General features: G+C 49.0%; 1 protein-coding gene across 1 annotated transcript in view; it reads right to left on the bottom strand.

Annotated features, from left to right (window-relative positions):
* Positions 1-22207, bottom strand: part of LOC147750576 (galectin-1-like) — a 73667-nt gene that overhangs the window by 34968 nt on the left and 16492 nt on the right. Inside the window, exons 2-3 of the mRNA XM_086936574.1 lie at positions 12595-12674; positions 11556-11727 (exon numbers count right to left, since the gene is read on the bottom strand). Coding sequence (XP_086792700.1) covers positions 11556-11727; positions 12595-12674 — 252 coding nt within the window. The remainder of the gene's footprint in view (positions 1-11555; positions 11728-12594; positions 12675-22207) is intronic.

Below are 22207 nucleotides of genomic sequence, written 5' to 3'. Positions count from 1 at the left end.
CAGGCCATTGGATCGGGTAAAATACAGTGGCATAGATATCTGGTTGGCCACATAAGAATTAGGGGTTTTTGTGATTATGTGCAGTTTGTTGTCCATTTACTGTGAATATGCTTTGATTGTGTCCTTATTTATCGTGTATCGTTATATTGTGTTTGTGTAACATTGTGGAACATTTATGTTTACTTTTAACCTTCCAAGGTACCTTCTCACTTGGATTTTAAACTGTGTTGCAAAAAGTATATGAATTTACTTTGTTTTTTATTGTTTAATTGATTGTAATTTTAATAAATATAGACTGTAAACGATTCTATCTCAGTGTGGAAAACCTATTCTTGTGTTAGTTTAAATACCTATGGTATTCTGTGACCTTTTCTCCCCAAATAGGAAAGGCCAATAGTTATTAGTCGACCATTCGACTCCAGGGATCTCCCTTTTTGACTAACTGTTTAGCAGTACATCTAGTATCATGCAGTTAGCTAGTTTTATTCTAATTATTGTTGTTCGTATTAAAAATGTTTTAATGTGGTTTTAAATGTCGTGGTATGAGTGATTGTTCGATCTTTATTACTGTGTTTATTGTATTAACTGTGTTCAAGTTCGCGTAAGTATCAAGTAGCAGGGTTCAAGATGCCGCTGTTCTCCAAACTAAGACAGATAAAAACCAGAAAAGGGATACTCGAGGAAGCTGTTCCTATTCCACCTAGGGACACTCCAGGGTACTTTATGTACCACAAACATGGCCTAGATGCCGTATTATATCTCGATTTGTGGGTAGATTACACCAAAGATTTAACAGAGAATCAGAGATGGCCCACTGCTGGGACATGGGATGCTGATTGCATCATGAGAGTAGAAGAAGCATTATGGAAAAAGAAAGCCAGACAGTCACAGAAGGATGCCATTGAATTATGGCGTAAAGAATCGCATAGACGCACAGAGAAAGCGCTCAGAAAAGAAGAGAAGAGTAGAGAGGATTCTGACAAAGCCCGAGAAAACGTATTAGTTGAGGAAGGTATACGAGTAAAAGCAGAACAAGTAGACAGACAACGAAACACTCTTATGAATGGTATGTATCCTCTTATGGCCGAGGGTTTACCTAAGGCCACCCCGGAAGTATCAAAAGATCTGCCATCTCCATTGCTTCCGACTCAATTACACCACAAGACCGCAAAGGACATTTTCCTTTCTTCCTATCTAGACGATGTAGCCCCCGAATATGTTAATATTCCGCCGCCACGCACACCACCTGTTGACGGCGCTCGACCCCGAGATAATCCGCCCCCACCTCTGCAGCAACATACTCCTCCTCCCGTTCCACACCTTCCGCCCGTTCCACCACTCCTTCCTGCACCTATTCTCCCCTCCCTACCTTACACTCAACAAATCCTTTTGGACCTGGCACCTCAGGAGGTGCCACAGGAGGTTTTCAGACCCCACCACCAACACATCGATTGACTTGTAGGGATTTAGCACACCAACGTACACCTCAAACAGCGAATTACGACATACTTAATGAGCCTCTTACAGACTGTAGATATGATCCAGTGCCCGGTAAAGGTGACGACAGAATGATGATGATACTTTTAGACGCGTGTTTGTGTACACGCCCATAACTAAAATAGAACTATTGGAAATGAAAAAATTAGTGCCCAGCCATGACAAAGATCCAGCAGGTTTCCACCGTGAAATAAAAGACATGTTACTCATGGGTGATTATACCTATCCCGATATCATGAAAATCTTGAAAGTATTATTGCCTGCCGGTATTTACGAGAAACTCAAAGAAAAAGAATGGGAGGTGGGAGAGCAAAAGATTGAGTGGGCTGCATTAGAAAACGAAGAAAACACTCGAACTCCAGGCCTAGGGATTGGGGACAAAACTAAAGCATTACCAGGATTGTTAGTACAAGTATTACCACGTTTATTGGCAACGAAAAAGGAAGACTGGGATGCAATCTCAGCCTGTAAACAGAAACCCGATGAAGACACTAGTGATTTTTATTCCTGATTTGAGAAATGTTTTGGTATTAATAGTGGCCTGAAAGCAAGTAGCGAGTCATATCCACATCTTTTTGTATCCAAATTAGTCGAGAATTCCCTGCCCCAGGTTAAGAACCGAGTATTGAAAGTCGAGAGCACCTGGCAAGCTAATACCCCTTCACAAATGTTACAAATGTTACAGTACCACCAGAATAGAATTAGAGAAGAACATGAACACGAACAAAGACGTATGAAAGACACGAAAATGAAAATGCTAGTTGCTCAGTCAGTTCCAGCTGACGGTCAGAAAAAGGGTACGACACAGTCCAATAATTCCGCAGGTCCTGTTAAAGGGACATGTAACTACTGTAAGCAGCCAGGTCACTATATAAACGATTGTGCAGTTTTGAAACATAATATCTCTACGGGTAAAACTAAAGAGAGACCACGTCCACCAAGACAAGACCAGGCCCAACAACAAGTACCACAGAATATCCAGCCTATGCAAGCCTCACAACAGACAGTACAGACCGTAGCAGTGCCACAGTCACAGCCCATCACCGCAACACAAAACACGACACAACAGATGTACCAGTATGCGCAAAATGATTATCCTGACTATCAGCGATACACATGAAACAGCCTAGAGAGGGAGGTTGGCTTGCCTCTTATTGAGGTTCCTGTAGATCAAGAGGGTCCTTATGTACATAGTCAAGTATTAGGGAAAGACAGAAAGTTTTTAATTGATACAGGGGCAAGCAGGACAACTATAAGTCACGACGAGGTTCCAGGGGCACCCCTCTCAGGCTCACAGAATGTTTCCCTTGGATTTTCAGGAAAGCCTATTGTTAACGAAGTATCGCAACCACTTCCCCTTGCAGTTGGTCCATTGACACGTACTACAGACTTACTACTTACAAAATCATGCCCAGAAAATTTGCTAGGTATAAAGACACTGAAAGCTCTAGGAGCTGTGATTTGCTGTTCTCCGGAAGGAGTGAGATTGTTCTTGCGCGACTTTAAAGGTCACTATGTGTTGAGAGATATTGATCCCAGATTACAGAATGTCCCTGCACATTTATGGGCGCAAGGCCCTACTGATGTAGGTTGTATGCACATCACACCATACCGAGTTACACTCAAGCAAGGAGTGGTATTACCACGAATGCGACAATACAAGCTACCCCCAGATGCTGTAGTGGCTTTACTGCAAATCATTGACGAGCTCATTGCACAAGGAGTGGTTGTGGAAACCGACTCCAATGTATGTAATTCCCCTATCATTCCAATTCTTAAACGCACCGATCCCAATGCACCTCCAGTTTATCGATTAGTTATTGATTTGCGCGATTTGAATAAATGTATTGTACCACAGTACCCCGTGGTCCCAGATATCTCTTCATTGTTGACAGCTATTGATCCAGAAGCAGCGTTCTTTACTGTAATTGATCTGAAGAACGCTTTCTTTAGTGTTCCAATTGACCCGGAAAGCCAATACTTGTTCGGATTCTGTTTAAATGGACGAAGCTTCAAATTTGCACGCGCACCTCAAGGATTCACAGAAAGCCCCAGCATCTATAGCCAAGCACTGAAAAGACAACTTGACAGTATTCACATGCCTGATAACACTGCTCTGCTTCAGTATGTCGATGATCTGCTGATCACCGCCCAAAGCGAACCTGAATGTGAAAAGGCATCACTGACGGTTTTACATTTTCTGGCCGACAAGGGGCACAAGGTGTCCCCTTCGAAGCTGCAATTCTGTGTTCAGCAAGTTGTTTACCTTGGGCACTTGCTGTCCAAAGGGGGGAGACAGCTCACACCTGATCGTATCCAGTTGATTGTAAATATGTCACGACCCAAGACACAAAAGGAGGTACGGGCCTTCATAGGCCTCACTTCTTACTGCAGACAATGGATTCCCCAGTACGCATTTCTAGCAAAGCCACTCATTCAGTTGACAACCCAGGAGGCAGCGTCTTCGACTGTCCTTCCTTGGACTCAGGAACATACACAAGCTTTTGAAGACTTAAAGAAAGCCTTATGTCAAGCACCTGTTTTAGCAACACCATGTTACAGTAAGCCTTTTACACTTTTTGTCACAGAACGCGAAGGTACTGCCTTGTCAGTACTCACCCAGGAACAAGCAGGTTCACACAAACAGTGTGCTTACTTTTCTAGCACATTAGATCCAGTAGCCCAGGCTCTGCCTGCGTGCTTGAAATCAGTTGCAGCGACAGCTCTAGCAATCAGACAAAGTGATTCTATAGTGTTAGGACATCAGTTGACAGTACAAGTTCCACACTCCGTGGAAGTTCTTTTGAACCGAACACAGACCCAGCACTTGACTATAGCACGACTGACAGGTTATGAATTGACATTGTTTCAGCCACACATAGAGATCAGACGCTGTAGTACATTAAATCCCGCCACACTTTTGCCGTTAAGTGGAACAGACCCATTGGCACATGATTGTATTGAAGTCATTACTATTACGACGAAGCCTAGACAAGACTTGACAGACACTCCATTACCAGATCCAGACCTGACACTTTATGTGGATGGTTCATGTATGAGAACAAGTACAGGAGAGTTAGTGGCCGCCTACGCAGTCACGACAGACACTGAAGTCATAGAAACAAATTGTATTGACACCCTGTCAGCTCAAGCAGCAGAGCTCATCGCTCTGACACAAGCCTGTATTCAAGCCAAGAACAAGAGAGTTAACATATACACAGATTCCCGTTATGCATTCGGAGTCGTGCACGACTTCGGTGTATTATGGCGAGAGAGAGGTTACTAGACTTCTCACGGTGCCAACATTCAACACGGTCCCCTCATTCAAGCTCTGTTAGATGCAATACATCTGCCTACTGCCATATCCATCATGAAGTGTAAGGCACATACAAAAGTCACCGATATCGTTTCCCAGGGTAACGACCTGGCAGACCGAACAGCCAAGTACACAGCTCAGACTCGCGCAACTGACTTGACAAAGACAATAGTTCCGACACCGACACACTGCATGACAGTTAGGGATCCCGCCCATGATGTAATTGACATACAGACACATGCTACACCAGATGAAATCAAGAAATGGACTGAACTAGGAGGGATCCAAACAGATCAGGGATGGATGACGAAGGGAAAATCTACATGGTTTTTCCCCGACTCTATGGTTCAAGTTATCATTAATACAGTACACAGTCCTGCACATCTAGGAGAAAAAGCTATCCTAGACAGTATTCAAAACATCTGGTTCAATAAACACTTACGAGCAGCAGCCAAACAGAAAGTGCGTACTTGCATGATTTGTTGTCAGTTCAACCCAGGTAAAAGCATTCCTGTAGAGCAAGGTGGATTTCATCCTCCCGATCAACCTTTTGAAGTCCTCCAGAAGGATTATATCCAGATGGAACGTTGTCGAGGATTCAAATATGTCCTCGTAGTTGTATGTGCACTCTCCCGATGGACAGAAGCATATCCAGTCCCAGATTACACTGCTCCGACCACTGCCAAGCAGCTGGTTCGTGAATTCTTCCCACGGTATGGTTTACCCCGTATCGTATACTCAGATAACGGTCAGCCATTCTCATCCGAGCTTGTAAAACAAGTTACACTCCTGTTAGGCTATCAGTGGAAATTCCACTGTGTCCGACATCCCGAGGCAGCTGGTCTCGTGGAGCGTCATAATCAGACTTTGAAAATCCGACTTGCCAAGATCTGTAGAGAGAAAGGAGTTGATTGGATAGTAGCTTTGCCAGTCGCACTCTTTTACCTAAGAATGGTCCCACACTCCAGAACAGGGCTATCCCCGTATGAGGTGGTCTTTGGTAGGCCACCGAATATGTGGGGGACGCCTTTGCCTCGAAAGATTACTGATGTTGATTGTATTATGCTGACAGATTACCTTGCCTCCTTGATGTCTGCACTACAATCTTGTCGTTCACAGGTAGCTGCAGCCTTTCCCGACAACACCGAGGTGAAGCCCCATGAAGTTGTTCCAGGCGACTTTGTCTTCATAAGAAACTTTGATCGACGGAGTCCGCTGGAGCCCCGCTGGCAGACGCCGAAATTAGTACTTTTGACGACGAGGACAGCAGTGAAAGTCGAGGGCCGTAAAGGCTGGCTTCACTCGAGTCACATAAAAAAATATCACGGACTGCCTTCTGATTTGAATTCTCAGCCCTGCCCTCCTCCACAGACTGACTCAAAACTCCCCCTGATTGAGAAAACCGCTTCCCAGGAATATAAGCTGAAACTAAGGTCTAGCAAGTCAGACAGTTTAATTGTTTAAGTCCTCCCCTAGGTGAATCGGTTAAATTAGTCTCTGACATGTATCCCCTAGACCGAAATAGAGAGAGAGATAGACAGAAACAGCTCAAGAAACATGAATATTGTAAATCACTTCGTAGTCACTGTATAGTGACACTATTGATTATGTTTTTTCTAAGTCTTTTGATTATTGCTGCAAGTATACTGTTACACATATACTACCCTATTTTCAAGCGTGCACATTCTGCTTTCAATGCTACTGCTGAACATTCTTTTAGTGAATTACCCCCGCATGAATTGTCTTACCGACTTGCGCTGCGCAACAACACCTTCATTAGTATGTTACATCACTCTCATCAGACCAGCAACGCTACAAATTGTTGGATATGTGGCCGACTCCCTCCCTACCAGAAATACAAGGGAGTTCTGCCCCTCTTTCCGTACCCGTTCACACATAATGGTTCCTGTGGCGCATGGTTTAATTTAATTAATTCTTTAGATTTAAATACCGTAGTTTACCAGGGCAACTGGGTATGGGGAAACCTGAACACTGTTCTGCATAAAGTATGTTTCCCTGACAAGGAGGGACTTCCCACGAGGACAGGGACTGATCTAGAAAATGAAGTATATGGATTAGGTAACTTTACACTTAATCTCATGATTCTGAATGTTGAATCCGAATCCGAGCCAGTCTTGCCTGCTATGTCAGTATTACCAGTCAAAGGTGAATTATGTGTTAGAAAGAATGGTTCAGTACATCTGGGTCATAGTAAATGTACTACTGTGATCGAATTCAGTGATAAGGGCAAGTCTGCGTTTAAAGCTTCACGACATTCCTACTTCATTTGTGGTCATACCGCATATATACGTTTACCTCTAGATTGGGATGGTACCTGTTACATTGCATTCCTTCTGCCACCTGTTTTCCTAGCCCCTCCTGATTATCATAGGAATACCCATCTAGTACACAATAGACCCCAGAGAGATCTCCCGATTGTCGACTATACTGAAACGGCATGGGAGCAATACACCGATTTCAATAAAGGTTTCTTCCCCTACTTAGGTGCTATCTTTAATAGTAAACTGATACGCAGGTTAACCAGAACTCTCGAAGCAGTAGTGAATGAGACTAGTTCTGCCCTAGGCAACTTAACAGAGGAGCAGTCTGCGATGCGGATTGTTGTTCTTCAAAATCGTCTCGTCCTTGACGTCATCCTGGCCGATAGGGGCGGAGCCTGTAGAGTCATCGGATCAAGCTGCTGTGTTTTCATTCCAGAAAACGCCATCACTCGTCTTCACAAAATTGCAAGTTTGATACACCAGAATCCAGGCACCTGGACTTGGTCCGGTTGGTTCTGGACCACGTTGTCAGCCTGGGGATGGAAGGTCCTATCCTTCCTAGGTATTGCCCTTCTCATAGTATTCAGTTGTTGCCTATGTCTACAATGTGGGCCAGCGATTTGCGGCTTGTGCGCCACATCATGTATTCCTCATTCAAGTTCTCATTCAAAACGACATAAGAAGAAAGAAGAGCAAATGATACTACGTGAACAGATTGATAGATTTATGAGTATCGATATTTCATGAAGGGTCCGTAGGGAACAAGGAGGGAATGAGGAAATATAAATTTTTATGGTTAGAAATGTTCCCTAACGTGTACCCCACCGTCTCCATGTACGAGCTTAAAGTGCATGTAACTTCCCTTCTGTGTCAGCTATGAAGACGCAAATACATTTGCGTCCAACGTTAACATGTCCTCTTTCAGATCCACTATGAATGGGTCGGATATTCCGTTCCTAAGTGTGCCTTGCCAACGTCTTTTCATGGTGCACTTTTCACGTTTTCCCTGGCTCAGGCGAGTTAGGCCCTGATTTCTATCATCGAGTCTTTGCCTGCCTTCTGTCTTTAGATACTGCAGCCTGGATCTGCATCTGTCTCCCTGACCTTTGTCTTACTCCCTACGCGGCTAGCGGTACCAGGCTCAGCCTGTTTGCCTGCCAAAACGGTATTTTGCCTTCAAGTTATCTGCTCCGCTCCTCGAAAATACATTCCTGTCTAGTAGTTTAGGAAAACATCCTTCCAGCTGCAGAGCAAAGGGCCCGGCCTCACTGTCTCCATGCAAATATTTCATAGCTCCTGTTACCATGGTAGGCCCATGCCCCCCTCGCATCTCATGTAGACACGTAGACGCATATGCACGCACTAGCAGTCAGTATAGAATAGCCTTTGCCCGAGAGACCTTTCCTTCCAGATAATACAGTTCCTTAAACACAAGATATTAGATACGATTTGGGATTAGGTTGTTCTGACATCCCGGACTTCTGTCTCCTCATGTAAGGCTAAATGTCAAGTCCCCTTCACCCTCCAGTTCTACGTCAATTACACGTCATGCTGCTGCGCGCGCATCTCTGCCATGTATTTCTGCTGACACTACAGGATTCTCTTATGGATCCACCCACCTGTGACATCTCATAATGACGTTTCTAGTACATGCCCTTATGCACGCCTATTGTAACGCCTCTTTCATTACGTATGTGTATTCTTATCTCTTCTCTCAGCTGTTACGCCTCCTGCATCTGCCTTTACTGTAATGCATTGACTATATATATGATAACCTGTCAATAAAGTATTGTCTATCCCTTCCTGAGCCTTCGTGGCGATGGAATGCGATTTGCCTGGTTCGAACCATATAACCAATTCCTTTTTAAGGAATAAAACCCCTTTTAAAACCTCAAATACCACGGATTCTGCCTCTTATTTTTGACTGAGTTATTCTTATTGAACTTTACCGCATAAATTAAGTATAGGTAATTTATATTTACCACAGTTTCATTCAAAAATTAACAATAATAATCCATTAACCTCTGGTACATTTGATCATTATTGCAGAATAACTAGCTATGATAAACGTAAATCAATGTGATATGCTACATTCCTTTATGTACAGGGATCATCGAAAAAACAGATTTTTACAGTTACAGCACTGTACACAAGGATCAACTAAAAAAGCAATAATTCTGCTCTGTGAAGTAAAGGGATCACACAGTGCAAGTGGTTGAAATATTAAAACAATACATAAAAAAGTGATCATAAAAAGGTAGTACACAATGGTGTGGCCTATTTGAAGGACTAATACAATAAAAGTTCAAACCTAATTCGAAAAGAGTCCATCAACTTCTTAATTGCTCCCAATAGACCCTAGTATTTAAAAAGCAATATCTTTATGCCCCAAACTGGCAAACCACATTTTTCATTCCCAAGTTATTCTGCAATAATGATAGAATTTACCTGATGTTAATGGACTATTTTTGTTAAGTGTTAAATGATAACCAGAGGGATATATGATGATTTTTGATTACCTAAAGTAATCAACAGTGGTCTGACCACGGTAGGAGAGTGTGAAATGCGCATAATTTGCATTTATCATAACTAAATAAAAGTCTGGTAAAATTACACGTACTTATATAAGATCAAAACCAGTCATTCAGTGCTCTGCCTTAGGGTGAAATGTGTCCTTGTGTCAATTTTTGATAGGAGGACGCATTTCACATTTTAAAAAGAATGTAAAACAAAAGAAAGCACAGCTAGTAACAGCCACTCGCATTCTGCTGTTTTCATAAGGCGTGTTCACTGTACATTTTTACTATTAAAGGCATTTAAATATGCAATGTGGTATAATGGCATAATATTAGGAATTTTGCATAACAAGCATGACGCGAAATTCCCCAAATTATGCAGATTACTCAGGCGTAATCCAAAATGTTACACTGGCAAAGACCTGAGTCGCTCCTCCTGAAGCAATGGACTGCAGCATGGCCGAAGCCACTGCGCCCATCGACAGCGTGTGCCCGAGCAGTGCACTCAGGCTTTAAATGGGCCGGTACTCACAGGTACTGAGTACCGGCACTTCTAACTTTCTGGCGCTTGAGTACCGGAACTTCTCTTTGTCCAAAGAGAGTACAGGTACTCATGGGGCCATAAACCAAGCTTAGTGAAATTGTCTTTAACAAAGAGAAGCGCATCATAGCTGACAATGAGTGGGTCCGTTATCATGAAGCACTCTGATCGAGTGCTAATCTCTCCTTTTAATGTGCTAATTGAGCGGCGGCCCGTAGGCATTCCTTCTGAGCTGAAAGGAAGTTTGGGAGGGGTCCGAGGTGCACTGTGATTACTGACACTGTGTCCGCTCTGTGGAGACAATAGCCAGGGCTGTAAGTGTGATGAAATAACTGGGGGGGTTTCTCAAAGGGATGTGACCGGTATAATTAAGGGCATGGCTTAAAAACACAAGTTACATATATGTGGTTTAGCATAGTGTGTCGCCTGACTGGTATTTTACTACTTCTGTCATTGCATCCAGAATCTGGTGTAATATTACACCTACATCAAGCCATCACTATTCACTTTGTCAAAGGCTGTTAGTTGTAGAAGATCAAAAAAGCAACAACTTTGACTTCATTGTATATAATATTAAAAATTCTTCAGTTCTAAAATGATGAGACTATGTAAGAAGTATAACGAGTCACTTTGAATGTACATCTAAGGCAGTGAAGGGTGGCCCTGCTGAGTTAAGATAATTTTTTCCAACGAGGGTGAGGGCAAAAATGAATGGAGAGCCCGATAGAGACCCGTTCCGGCGCCTGCTTTTTAGAACTGCCGGTGCTGAGCACCGGCAAGACCCGGCCCACTTAAAGCCCTGACAATAGCTCGGTAGGCGTGTGGGCAGTGCCTGCTAACAGGCCTATCTCCTGACTCTCAGAAAATCGAAGGGAAGGCTTCCTGCTGGCTTAGCGGAGTACAGCAGCCAGAGCCAGAGCGAGGAGGAAGGTGGTGACAGTGATGCTGTAGCACAGCACTGGGCATCAAGTTTTAGTAAAGAAGCCCACTTTAATGATAAATGTACCCTTTTGTACATATAAGGGAAATGAAATAATCAAAATATACCAGAAATGCTTTAGTATAATTATGCACATTTGCACACCAATTCAATCTCAATCACATTAAATGTGTGCTCCTTGCCGGATCCCTTTCACTGCCCATAGCCCCGCCCCAAAGCACCACCCCACCCCCAAAGCCCCGCCCCCTGGTCCACATCTCAATTTGGTGAGTACCTGCACTTATTTTTTTCCATTTAAAGCACTGAGTGCACTTGCCGAAAATGACAACCTAATGAAGTGCGAGAGGGCTAAACGAGAGAGAAGGGCCTGTGTTTGGGAACATGTGGAATGCGGGAAGTCAGGGCATATTTGGCAGTCTGGTTCGGTTTCTAGCCTCTGCCACAACCCTGCCATAACACTTACCCTCATTTTCTGTCCTAGACAGAAGGGGAAGACATAGGAGCGGGCCTCTTCCGCCCAGTTGCCGTTGTGACGGGAGTTGAGGACGATGGTATTGATGGAGGTGCCATAGTTGAAGCGAGCGTCGACGTGCAAAGCAAGGGTGTTGAGGTCCTGCCCAATGTTGATGTTAAAGCTAAAGGGGAAAAGATACTTTGCTTACATTTTGTCTTGACATTTTTTTTTTAAAGTTGTCTTTTTATTGAGCATCAAATGTGACCAAATACAAAAGACTGCAATCTTAATAGTACAAAGGGCGGGCAACTGCCCGGGTGTCAACAGAAGCAGCTATGGTGGGTTCAGCTTCGCAAAGTCCCCAAGCTGGTCACCGTCCCGTACTGGATGGATTATGCTGATGTCCTGAACAAGTAACCCCTCACCCAAACCAACAGTATCCCCCCACCCCCCTCCCGCCCCATCCGGTGGTGACAAAATAAAAGTAAAAGAAGTAAATTAGTAAATAACAAAGATAGAAATAGGCCGTGATATAGGCAGTAATGGCGGTGCACAGATAAGTCAATAATACATTCGGAATAGTTGCTTAGGCTCACCGTCTCAAAGAGGAGGCCGCTAAAGCTGTAAAGGTGCATAGCCCGCACTGTTGGCGGACACTGCGGACAAACCGCAGAAGGCAAGCCCCTGGATAAGTAGGCCACCAGTGGTCCCCAGCGGAGTACAAAGACTTCGGAATCAGTTAGGAGAATGTCCGCCAGGTTGTCTCGAAATTTTAAAGACTTTTTTACCCGCAGTTCACACCTCCTGTTTCTAAATACCCCAGCCTTACCCCACTGCCCCTCCTGATGCACCAAAATGCCTAGCCCATGCACGTCCATACTTTCTCTTTCCTCACCAGACACAGATACATACTCTCCGCCTCCAAGTGTCCTTTCTTCTCTCTCACTGCTTTCACCCCGACCCACCAACAGGTGCCAGCCCTCCACCTTCAGTGCCTGTCCTGTCCTCTGTAACGTGCTCCCTTCACCCCAGATACCCCAACTCTTACCGTTCGGTCTGACAATGTACAATGCCCTCAATGATTAGAGTCTTGCCAGGCCTCAGACAAAGTTTGTCGGTCACCAGTGTCTGTGAGAGAAGAGAAAACAAATTGAGACATTGGAGTGGAGGTGGTTGCTATATGGTTCTGACCCCCCCCTCTATTACACTATGGTCGGTGGATTACACAATGTGCTGCCCTCATTGACACCATATCAGTGGCTGAAAACAAAGGGCCTGGTTACGACTTTGGTGATGCTGCGGCAGCTTTGCTCTTGCACAGCACCACCGAAGCTGTGCATGGTCTCACCCGCCAGATTATGAGTACAACTTGTGTCTGGCGGGCTTTTCTTTTGCTGTGGAACGCAAAAGAATTTCCAGAACTGCATGGACTGTGAAGTCCATGCCGTGCTGGAACTTGGGGTGCATGCAAACAGAGGGGCCGATGTTGTGCCCTCGTGAATGCATTCTCATGGTGGCAAGGGCTTGGGGGCCCCCTAGGGCCCCCTCTGTTTCTCCACCACTAGCCTTTTCATGGAGGGCTCACCACTATGAAAATGTTGACAGTGGGGAAACTCAAAATAGGCTCGACAGACCGCGGCGGTCTTGCCTTCCATATTGGTTACCCCTGTTCGCTGTGTCACCGTCAGGGAAGGGCACTTCCTTTGCGCCACTGTGGATGGTCCAAATGGCGGCCTTGGAAAACTGCCATGGTGATTCTGCGACCAGGAAGAGGTAGGCTTTTCCATGTTTTAAAACCATATTGGGACATTACACAAAATGAGGACCAGTGGCAACATGACAAAAAGGCACATTACATGTGATGTGATCCGGATCACAGAAAAGGGTCCACATGACTCCTGAATCAGGTGCATTACGAAATGTGAGTCAGTATCTCCAGCAGCGGCTCCAAGGCGTGCATCATGGGACACTGCAGGGGTTTCAGGGACTTCCTGACAACTCTAGCCTTGCTGAGAAGTGGACTTCGGTCCCTGCCACGTGATGCTGAGTGAAGAGACCCTCCATGAAGCAGCAAAACATGTCCACATCTGACATCCACTCACTGAGGACTGAACAGCACCTTCATTAGTGGAGTATATTGTATGCAAATCGGTTGCACACATACTACTGTAGAGAACCCTCACAAGTGCAGCACATTTCCTGCACCCAGAGTTTCCCAGGCAAGAAATGCATTCTCTCCTGGGCAGCATGTCATGTGCACTCCTACCACACTTAGAAGATTGAAAAACACTCTCACTGCAAGGCCACATCCTCTGAACCACTGAGACCCCCCCTCATGGAAGACACTGAGGATTGTAGATCATCCTTACTCGAGCACCACGTCATGCACCCCTGAGGATTGAAGCGTCACCTTAATGTTACAGCGCAGTCTGCACCCTGGTGACTTCCTGGCACACACTAGGAACTGACAAACAATTAGACCACTTTCACAAGAGCAGCACATTGTGTGGACCTCAGAGGGGTCCCTATCACACCCTGGGGAGTGAATCATACTCACTAGTGCTGCACGTTATTTGCACTTCTCAGATCCACCGTCTTACATAAAGGATTGAAGAACACCCTCATGTGTGCATCACATTCTCAGCTCCTCCCACAATTTAATAACATTCTCATTGTTGGAGCTCCTCCCTTGAACGGCCCGGCACACGCTGAGAACAAAAAAGCACCTTCACTGGTGCAGTCATTAATTGCACTTCCCACGCTGAGGCCTGGAGAGCACCATCACTTGTGCCGCATAGAATTTGTTCCCGTGACCACGTGTTACACACTGAGGTTTTAAAAGCTCCTTCATTGGTGCACTCATTATTTGCACTGACTAGATTGGCTGTCATTTTGCGAAACAATATGGGAGAAAAAGGGTATTTTGCCAGTGAAGACAGGGTCAGGACTCCTGGTCCCCTTATTTCAGAATTAAACAACAAAGTAAGGAGTAAACCCTTTCAATAAATCCCAACCTCAGTAGGGGAGGTCGAGGTGCGTTAATCACAACCCATTATGGGACATCCTTTGTCCTTTCGAAGACCCCTCACTCACCAACCTGGTTGGTGACATGCTTCATCATCGGGGTCCCACCTGAACAGCCGAGTGCCGTTCAAGTGTGCTGCGACACCTGACTACAGTTGAGCTGGTTTCTTCTTTATATGTAAAAGAGAGGTAATCGTGTGTGTTGGACAGGCCCCAGAAAGGGCTCGCTCCCTCCCCGCATAACAGAACCCGGACACCGGCCCTCCAGGTGCTACCCGGAGGAAAACCCCAACGACCCACAGAAGCCACCCGTAACCCGTCCCCTACGGGACGCATGCTCCCGGACATATCTGTATCACTGGCCCGGGCCGTTGTCAGCACCATTGCCCGGGCCCAGCCGCCATCTTGGGCACTGCACCACGAGGCCGCGTGGCCTCAGCTCGACCCCAACCCTGGGCCTGGCCAGGCCCCGACAGCCCGGCACCACCATCCACCCAGGAGGTGAACGGACCACTTGGCAGGTCAATGGGAGAAAGGAGCGTTGATGGCTCTCCCCCGCCAGGTGCCGATCGCCCCAGCCTCCCCGGGCGCTGGCTCCACCCCCCTGCTGGGTGTCTGGACTCCCTCATCCCGGACCTCCCGACCTCCAAGTGCGAGGGTCCGGACATCAAAGGGCGCCAGACCTATAACTGGGGCAGCTCCAGAGCAGGAAGGCAGTTGTATCCTGGAGTCGAGAGACACCTTGAAGAACTCATCCTTGACGGACTGCTGGCGCTGCCGCAGCCCTGTCTTGTGAACCATCGTCCTGCCTGCTGGCGCTGCCGCGGACTTCTGCAACCTTCCTCGTCGTCGGGACCTGCTGGCGCTGCCGCGGCCCCCTTTGCAACCTCCATCTTCGTCGGGACCTGCTGGCGCTGCCGCGGCCCGTTGCAACCTTCATCCTCGTCGGGACCTGCTGGCGCTGCCGCGGCCCGTTACCACCTACGACCTCCTCGGGACCTGCTGGCGATGCCGCGGCCCGACCATCTAGAACGCCGAGCTCGAGGATTGTGAGCTACCCATCACTCCATCTCAATACCAGATTGGTAACAAGACTGTCCCGCTACCCCCTTTCCCTTACAGAGACTAGAATTGAGAGGATCCTCATATCCTGATCTTGTTGTATCGTAATACCTTGCTTCAAGAACTATATATAAAGAACGTTAACTTCATCCTTGTGTGGTGTCCATCTGTGGGGGGGAAGTTACTCGTCTGTACGATCGCTAGGAGACGGCTCTCCCCGGAGACCTCTCCCCTTGTCCTCGGCCGACCCTCCAGGTCCCCGTCTAACATTGGTGGCCAGCGGCGCGATCCGAATCAACGCGTAATCGTACAGAGAGTTACTCACCCCACGACTAAACCACGATGACAACCAAACAGAGCGGATCCACAGAGAAATTCCAGATGGAGAAATTAGAAGAGTACAGTCATCGAGAGCTAAAACAATTTTGCATAGAACTAGGCATTGCTACCACCGGCCTGAGCACGAAAGAGGACTTCAAACACGCCCTAGAATCTTGGGCAGAAACAGGTGCAGCCGAACCCCGGAACCAAAACGTCGAAGCACCAGAGACAAACTCCACCCCGACCGAAGAAAGGAGAACGGTCTCTCCCGGGAAGAGATCCAAGAACGAGAAAAAAGCAGACTACACGAATTAGAGTTGGCACGGCTCCGGTTGGACGGAGAGCTGAAACTGGCGGAACAAAAGATAACCTTAGAACACTTATGGCTCCGGGAAGAGCGGGAAGAAAAGCAAAGACAGAGAGAACTCGAAGAAAAAAGACTGGCATACGAACACGAGCGCAAACTAGCAGAGATAGAAATACGGAAACAGAACAAAGAATTGGGGGTGCCCGAGCAACCGCGCACCCCAGGCACTACAGAACAAAAGGTCCACATCCCCAAGGATGTCGTCCGAGAATATTTTCGGAACGACGACATACAACAGTGGTTCAAGGCCTACGAGATCGCCATGACCTCCCACCGGATCGATCGAAGTGACTGGGGAGCCGGTCTATGGGGGAGGTTCGTCAATGAAGGCCGCGATGCCCTGCTACAGCTCCCGGACCATCAGATGACGTCCTATGACCACATGAAGGCTGCCCTCCTCACTCGATATGGGCTCACGCCCGAGATGTACCGCCAGAGGTTCCACGACTGCACACGGATCCCGGGTACAACTTGGGTAGAGTATGTGAACTATTTCAGCCGAGCCGTCGAGGGATGGATCAAGGGTAGCCACGTAAACACCTACGAACAACTCTTTAACCTCATTGTGTGGGAGCACCTCTCCAACAACTGCTTCATCGAGCTCAGGCAGCACCTCCTCGACAGTAAATTGACTGAACCTCGGCAGCTCGCCGCTGAAGCTGACCGATGGGAAAGCACCCGAGTGGCCCGGAGTGGGCCAAAAGAGCAGAACAGAACCAACCAAGGTCACCATCGTCCCCGAGGAGGAGGAGGCCAGGGCCGGGGCAGAGAGGCCGTCCCAGCAGCTCCCGCCAACAACACCCTGCCCCCGGCCGGTCGGGGAAACCCACCGATGCGCCCAGGTTTCCGGGCCAACGTTACTTGCCACCGATGCCAGCGAGTCCGCCACTATGCCAGCGACCCGAACTGCCCCAAGAACCAGTCTCCCGGGCCCCGCCAGGTCGCGGCCGCCGCCCTAGGGGAGGAGCAAATCTCCGAAGAGCATGAAGAGTACGAGCAGGAGCAGCCCGAGTGGGAACCCGCCGCCATGGTCTTGGCCTGCCTAGGGGGAAGAGACATGATTCCGCGGGCTCCCCTACCCGCCAACACCAGAAAGTACAGCCAGTGGGTGAACATAAATGGGCGCAAGGCCGAAGCCCTGCGTGACACTGGGGCCAGTGTGACGGCCGTCCGCTGTCACCTGGTGACCCCGGAACAAATCCTGCCAAACGTCCTTTGCCCTGTCCGATCGGCCGACAATTCCGAGAGCCTGTGTCGGATGGCCTGCGTCCCCTTCGAATGGGGAGGAGTGTCCGGCATGCTAAAAGTGACTGTCCGCGATGATGCCCCCGTGGAAACGATCTCGAGAGTTCCCAGTGGGCGGCCGTTGAAAGAAGAGAGCACCTGGGGATGTTGGGCCTCCCGGACTGGGCGTGCGTAACAACCCAGTCCATGGCCGCCCGCGCCATCCCCAGACCCGAAGAACCCGAATGGCCAGTACCTCCTGCCCCGATCACTCCCGAGGAGGACACCGTCCGTACTGATCCCCCAGAACAAACCCAAGAAGGGCCCGCTCAGCCCCAAGACCTTCCAGAACTGGCTCAGTGGCGTCAAGAGGGGGGACCCACCCAGGAACAATTCCTGCAGGAGCAAAAGACCTGTCCTTCCCTCGAGGGACTGCGACAGCAAGCACTCGCCCAGAGCGCGGAGACACCGCAGGGGCCCACTGGATCTATTGGGACAATGACCTACTGTACAGCGAACAAAGAATCGCAGAATTGGGGGCCAGTCGGGTGCTGGTGGTGCTCCTCCGCTTCAGAGACTTCCTCTTGAACTTGGCACACGATGTCCCCCTTGCTGGGCACTTGGGGCAAGACAAAACGTACAACCGCCTAGTAACCCACTTTTACTGGCCCAAAATGCGAAATGATGTCTCCAACCACTGCCGGGCCTGCCCCACCTGCCAGGCCAGCGGGAAGAGCGGCCGCAAAAAATCAAGGCACCCCTGCAACCCTTCCCCGTCATCACCACCCCGTTCGAGAGGGTGGGAATAGACATTGTGGGGCCCCTGGACCCCCGAACAGCACAAGGGCATCGATTCATCCTGATCCTGGTGGACCACGCCACCCGCTATCCCGAGGCCATCCCCCTTCGAACGGTGACAGCACCAGTGGTAGGCCGAGCCTTAATGGGGATCTTCTCTCGAGTGGGCTTCCCCCGGGAAGTCGTCAGCGACAGGGGCACGAACTTTATTTCCAAATATATGAAATCCCTCTGGCAGCAGCGCGGAGTCACGTACCGATTCACAACCCCCTATCACCTGCAAGGAAACGGACTGGTCGAGCGGTTTAACCGCACTCTCAAGGGGATGATCATGGGGCTGGAGGAACCCCTACGCCGCCTACCTGGACGATATAGCGGTATACAGCCGCCACTGGTCAGACCACCTCCGAGAGGTCCTGCAGGCCCTCCAACGGGCCGGCCTCACAATCAAGGCCAGCAAGTGCCAAATTGGCCAGGAGTCCGTGACCTATCTCGGACACCAAGTGGGGAGCGGTCTGGTGGCCCCCCTCCAGCTCAAGATCGCTGCCATCCAGTCCTGGCAACCCCCCGTCACCCAAACCGAGGTCCGAGCCTTCTTGGGGCTCACCGGATACTACCGGCGGTTTGTGAAGGACTATGGCAGCATTGTGGGGCCACTCACGGAACTCACATCCAAGAAACACCCATAAACAATCAACTGGACCCCAGCCTGTCAAGCGGCCTTCGAGAAACTGAAGGCCGCCATGTGCACCGCCCCTGTGCTCCAGGCCCCCGACTACAGCCGTGAGTTCATCGTCCAGACTGATGCCTCGGACCATGGCATTGGGGCCGTCCTCTCCCAACTAAACTCCGAGGGAGTCGACCAGCCAGTGGCCTTCATCAGCCGACGCCTGCTAGCCCGAGAACAGCGCTGGAGTACCATCGAGCGGGAGGCCTTTGCAGTAGTGTGGGCCCTCAAGAAGCTCCGGCCCTACCTCTTCGGTACCCACTTTTGGGTACAGACCGATCATCGCCCCCTGCAATGGTTGATGCAGATGCGGGGGGAGAATCCCAAACTGTTGCGATGGTCCATCTCCCTGCAGGGGATGGACTTCACTGTGGAGCATCGCCCTGGCCAAGACCACGCCAACGCAGATGGCCTGTCACGCTTCTTCTGCCTCGACGAGGAGAGTCCCCAAGATGATGGGTGACTCTCCCCGCCTTCAGCTGGGGGGGACGCATGTTGGACAGGCCCCAGAAAGGGCTCGCTCCCTCCCCGCATAACAGAACCCGGACACCGGCCCTCCAGGTGCTACCCGGAGGAAAACCCCAACGACCCACAGAAGCGACCCGTAACCCGTCCCCTACGGGACGCCTGCTCCCGGACATATCTGTATCACTGGCCCGGGCCGTTGTCAGCACCATTGCCCGGGCCCAGCCGCCATCTTGGGCACTGCACCACGAGGCCGCGTGGCCTCAGCTCGACCCCAACCCTGGGCCTGGCCAGGCCCCGACAGCCCGGCACCACCATCCACCCAGGAGGTGAACGGACCACTTGGCAGGTCAATGGGAGAAAGGAGCGTTGATGGCTCTCCCCCGCCAGGTGCCGATCGCCCCAGCCTCCCCGGGCGCTGGCTCCACCCCCCTGCTGGGTGTCTGGACTCCCTCATCCCGGACCTCCCGACCTCCAAGTGCGAGGCTCCGGACATCAAAGGGCGCCAGACCTATAACTGGGGCTGCTCCAGAGCAGGAAGGCAGTTGTATCCTGGAGTCGAGAGACACCTTGAAGAACTCATCCTTGACGGACTGCTGGCGCTGCCGCAGCCCTGTCTTGTGAACCATCGTCTTGCCTGCTGGCGCTGCCGCGGACTTCTGCAACCTTCCTCGTCGTCGGGACCTGCTGGCGCTGCCGCGGCCCCCTTTGCAACCTCCATCTTCGTCGGGACCTGCTGGCGCTGCCGCGGCCCGTTGCAAACTTCATCCTCGTCGGGACCTGCTGGCGCTGCCGCGCCCGTTACCACCTACGACCTCCTCGGGACCTGCTGGCGCTGCCGCGGCCCGACCATCTAGAACGCCGAGCTCGAGGATTGTGAGCTACCCATCACTCCATCTCAATACCAGATTGGTAACAAGACTGTCCCGCTACCCCCTTTCCCTTACAGAGACTAGAATTGAGAGGATCCTCGTATCCTGATCTTGTTGTATCGTAATACCTTGCTTCAAGAACTATATATAAAGAACGTTAACTTCATCCTTGTGTGGTGTCCATCTGTGGGGGGGAAGTTACTCGTCTGTACGATCGCTAGGAGACGGCTCTCCCCGGAGACCTCTCCCCTTGTCCTCGGCCGACCCTCCAGGTCCCCGTCTAACATTGGTGGCCAGCGGCGCGATCCGAATCAACGCGTAATCGTACAGAGAGTTACTCACCCCACGACTAAACCACCAGTGTGTTTAAAAGGTATCCAATGTTACCCACTCAAAGACTTTATTCTGGAGTGTCTTGGATACTAATTAAAATGTGGGACACCTGTTGCCCAATTAGGTGGGCTGTTGGTGTTTTAAGAAGTCGTATAGTGTAGTTAAAAAGAGGTCTACATGTTTCAACCTATGTGTGATTGTAAGGTTTTCGTCAGGACCAATGTAGCGCCAACGGGATGGTCTACGCACGCTAAGGCACACCCTCTCCACGTTGGTAGCAAAGTCAGAATCACAAAATGTGATTCTAAATCAAAAAGTGTGTTCTTCTCCTGAATTCTGGAAAAAACCTAGGGAAAAAAAGGGGTGGGGAGAGGGTTGTGGGTAACAGACATATATATACAAACAAATACACATATATAGATCTTATCATGATAAGTCCACCTTGTGAGGTCCCCACAACATCAGTGGTATTATCTGGTGGCGGACCAACAATGATTCACACTAACTGAGAGTGTGTGTTCTATGGCCAATAGAACTTTCAGACATTACGTGCTTGTTACAAAAAAGCTGTATCTCTGTATCTATATTGGTTCAACCCACTGGAAACGTATTACTTGTGAGCTATCATCCATACGTGTGGCCAGCGCTAGTGGAAGAGGCAGGCACACAGAGTAATAAGCATTGTGGGTGTCATGCCTCGTGGTTGAGGTAGAAGTGATCGTGGTACGTGCGCGTAGCTACTGTCAGCACATACATATTAGGCGTGGGCGGAAAATCCGTTCCGCTCGCGGATTTTGCGGATTTTCGGGAAATCCGCAATCCGCGAGATTTGCGAATTTCCCGCAAAATCCGCAAATCCGCGAGCAGCGGATTTTGCTCGCACTGCTCGCACTGTTAGCGTGAGTTCGCGCCCCGCGAATAAGTGCAAAATTGCAGAAATACGATCTTGGCAAAACTGAAAGTAACTACTTACCAGGTTCAAAAGTTCAGGCACATCATTAGTAGCCATTTCCTGTAGTGCTTCCTGAGGGGCCCCTCCAGAGTTCAGTTGCCAGTTGAAACTATTATGTGACCCTGCTCTGAACCTCAGAATAGTTACACATATGCCACAAAGGTCCTGAATTACAGCTAAGGGAGACAAGCAGGAGCCAGGCTGGAAGTTAAAATCCATTAATCAGCCCCTAATTCATTATTGTCAGTTGGGGCAGGGCAGGTGTTGTAACTAATTTTGCAACAATGAAAGCACTTAGCAAGTGCAAAAGATCACTAATCAGGGCGCACTAAGGAAGCAGGTGCCAGCTAAAAAAATATTCTGTGACACATTAATCAGCCCCAAATTAATTCAGGTCACTTGAGGCAGGGAAGGTGTGCTTTGCTTTGCCGTAAATAATGTACACTGGACAACCAGAGGGTGTAGTGATGAAACAGAGGGTGGCATGGGTGGGCCAGAGGGTGGCATGAGTAGTCA

Source organism: Lissotriton vulgaris, chromosome 1_1 (genome assembly GCF_964263255.1).
Source record: "Lissotriton vulgaris chromosome 1_1, aLisVul1.2, whole genome shotgun sequence".
NCBI lineage: Eukaryota > Metazoa > Chordata > Amphibia > Caudata > Salamandridae > Lissotriton > Lissotriton vulgaris.
The sequence above is the reverse complement of the archived record's forward strand: the minus strand, read 5'-3'. Positions and strand labels throughout refer to the sequence as shown.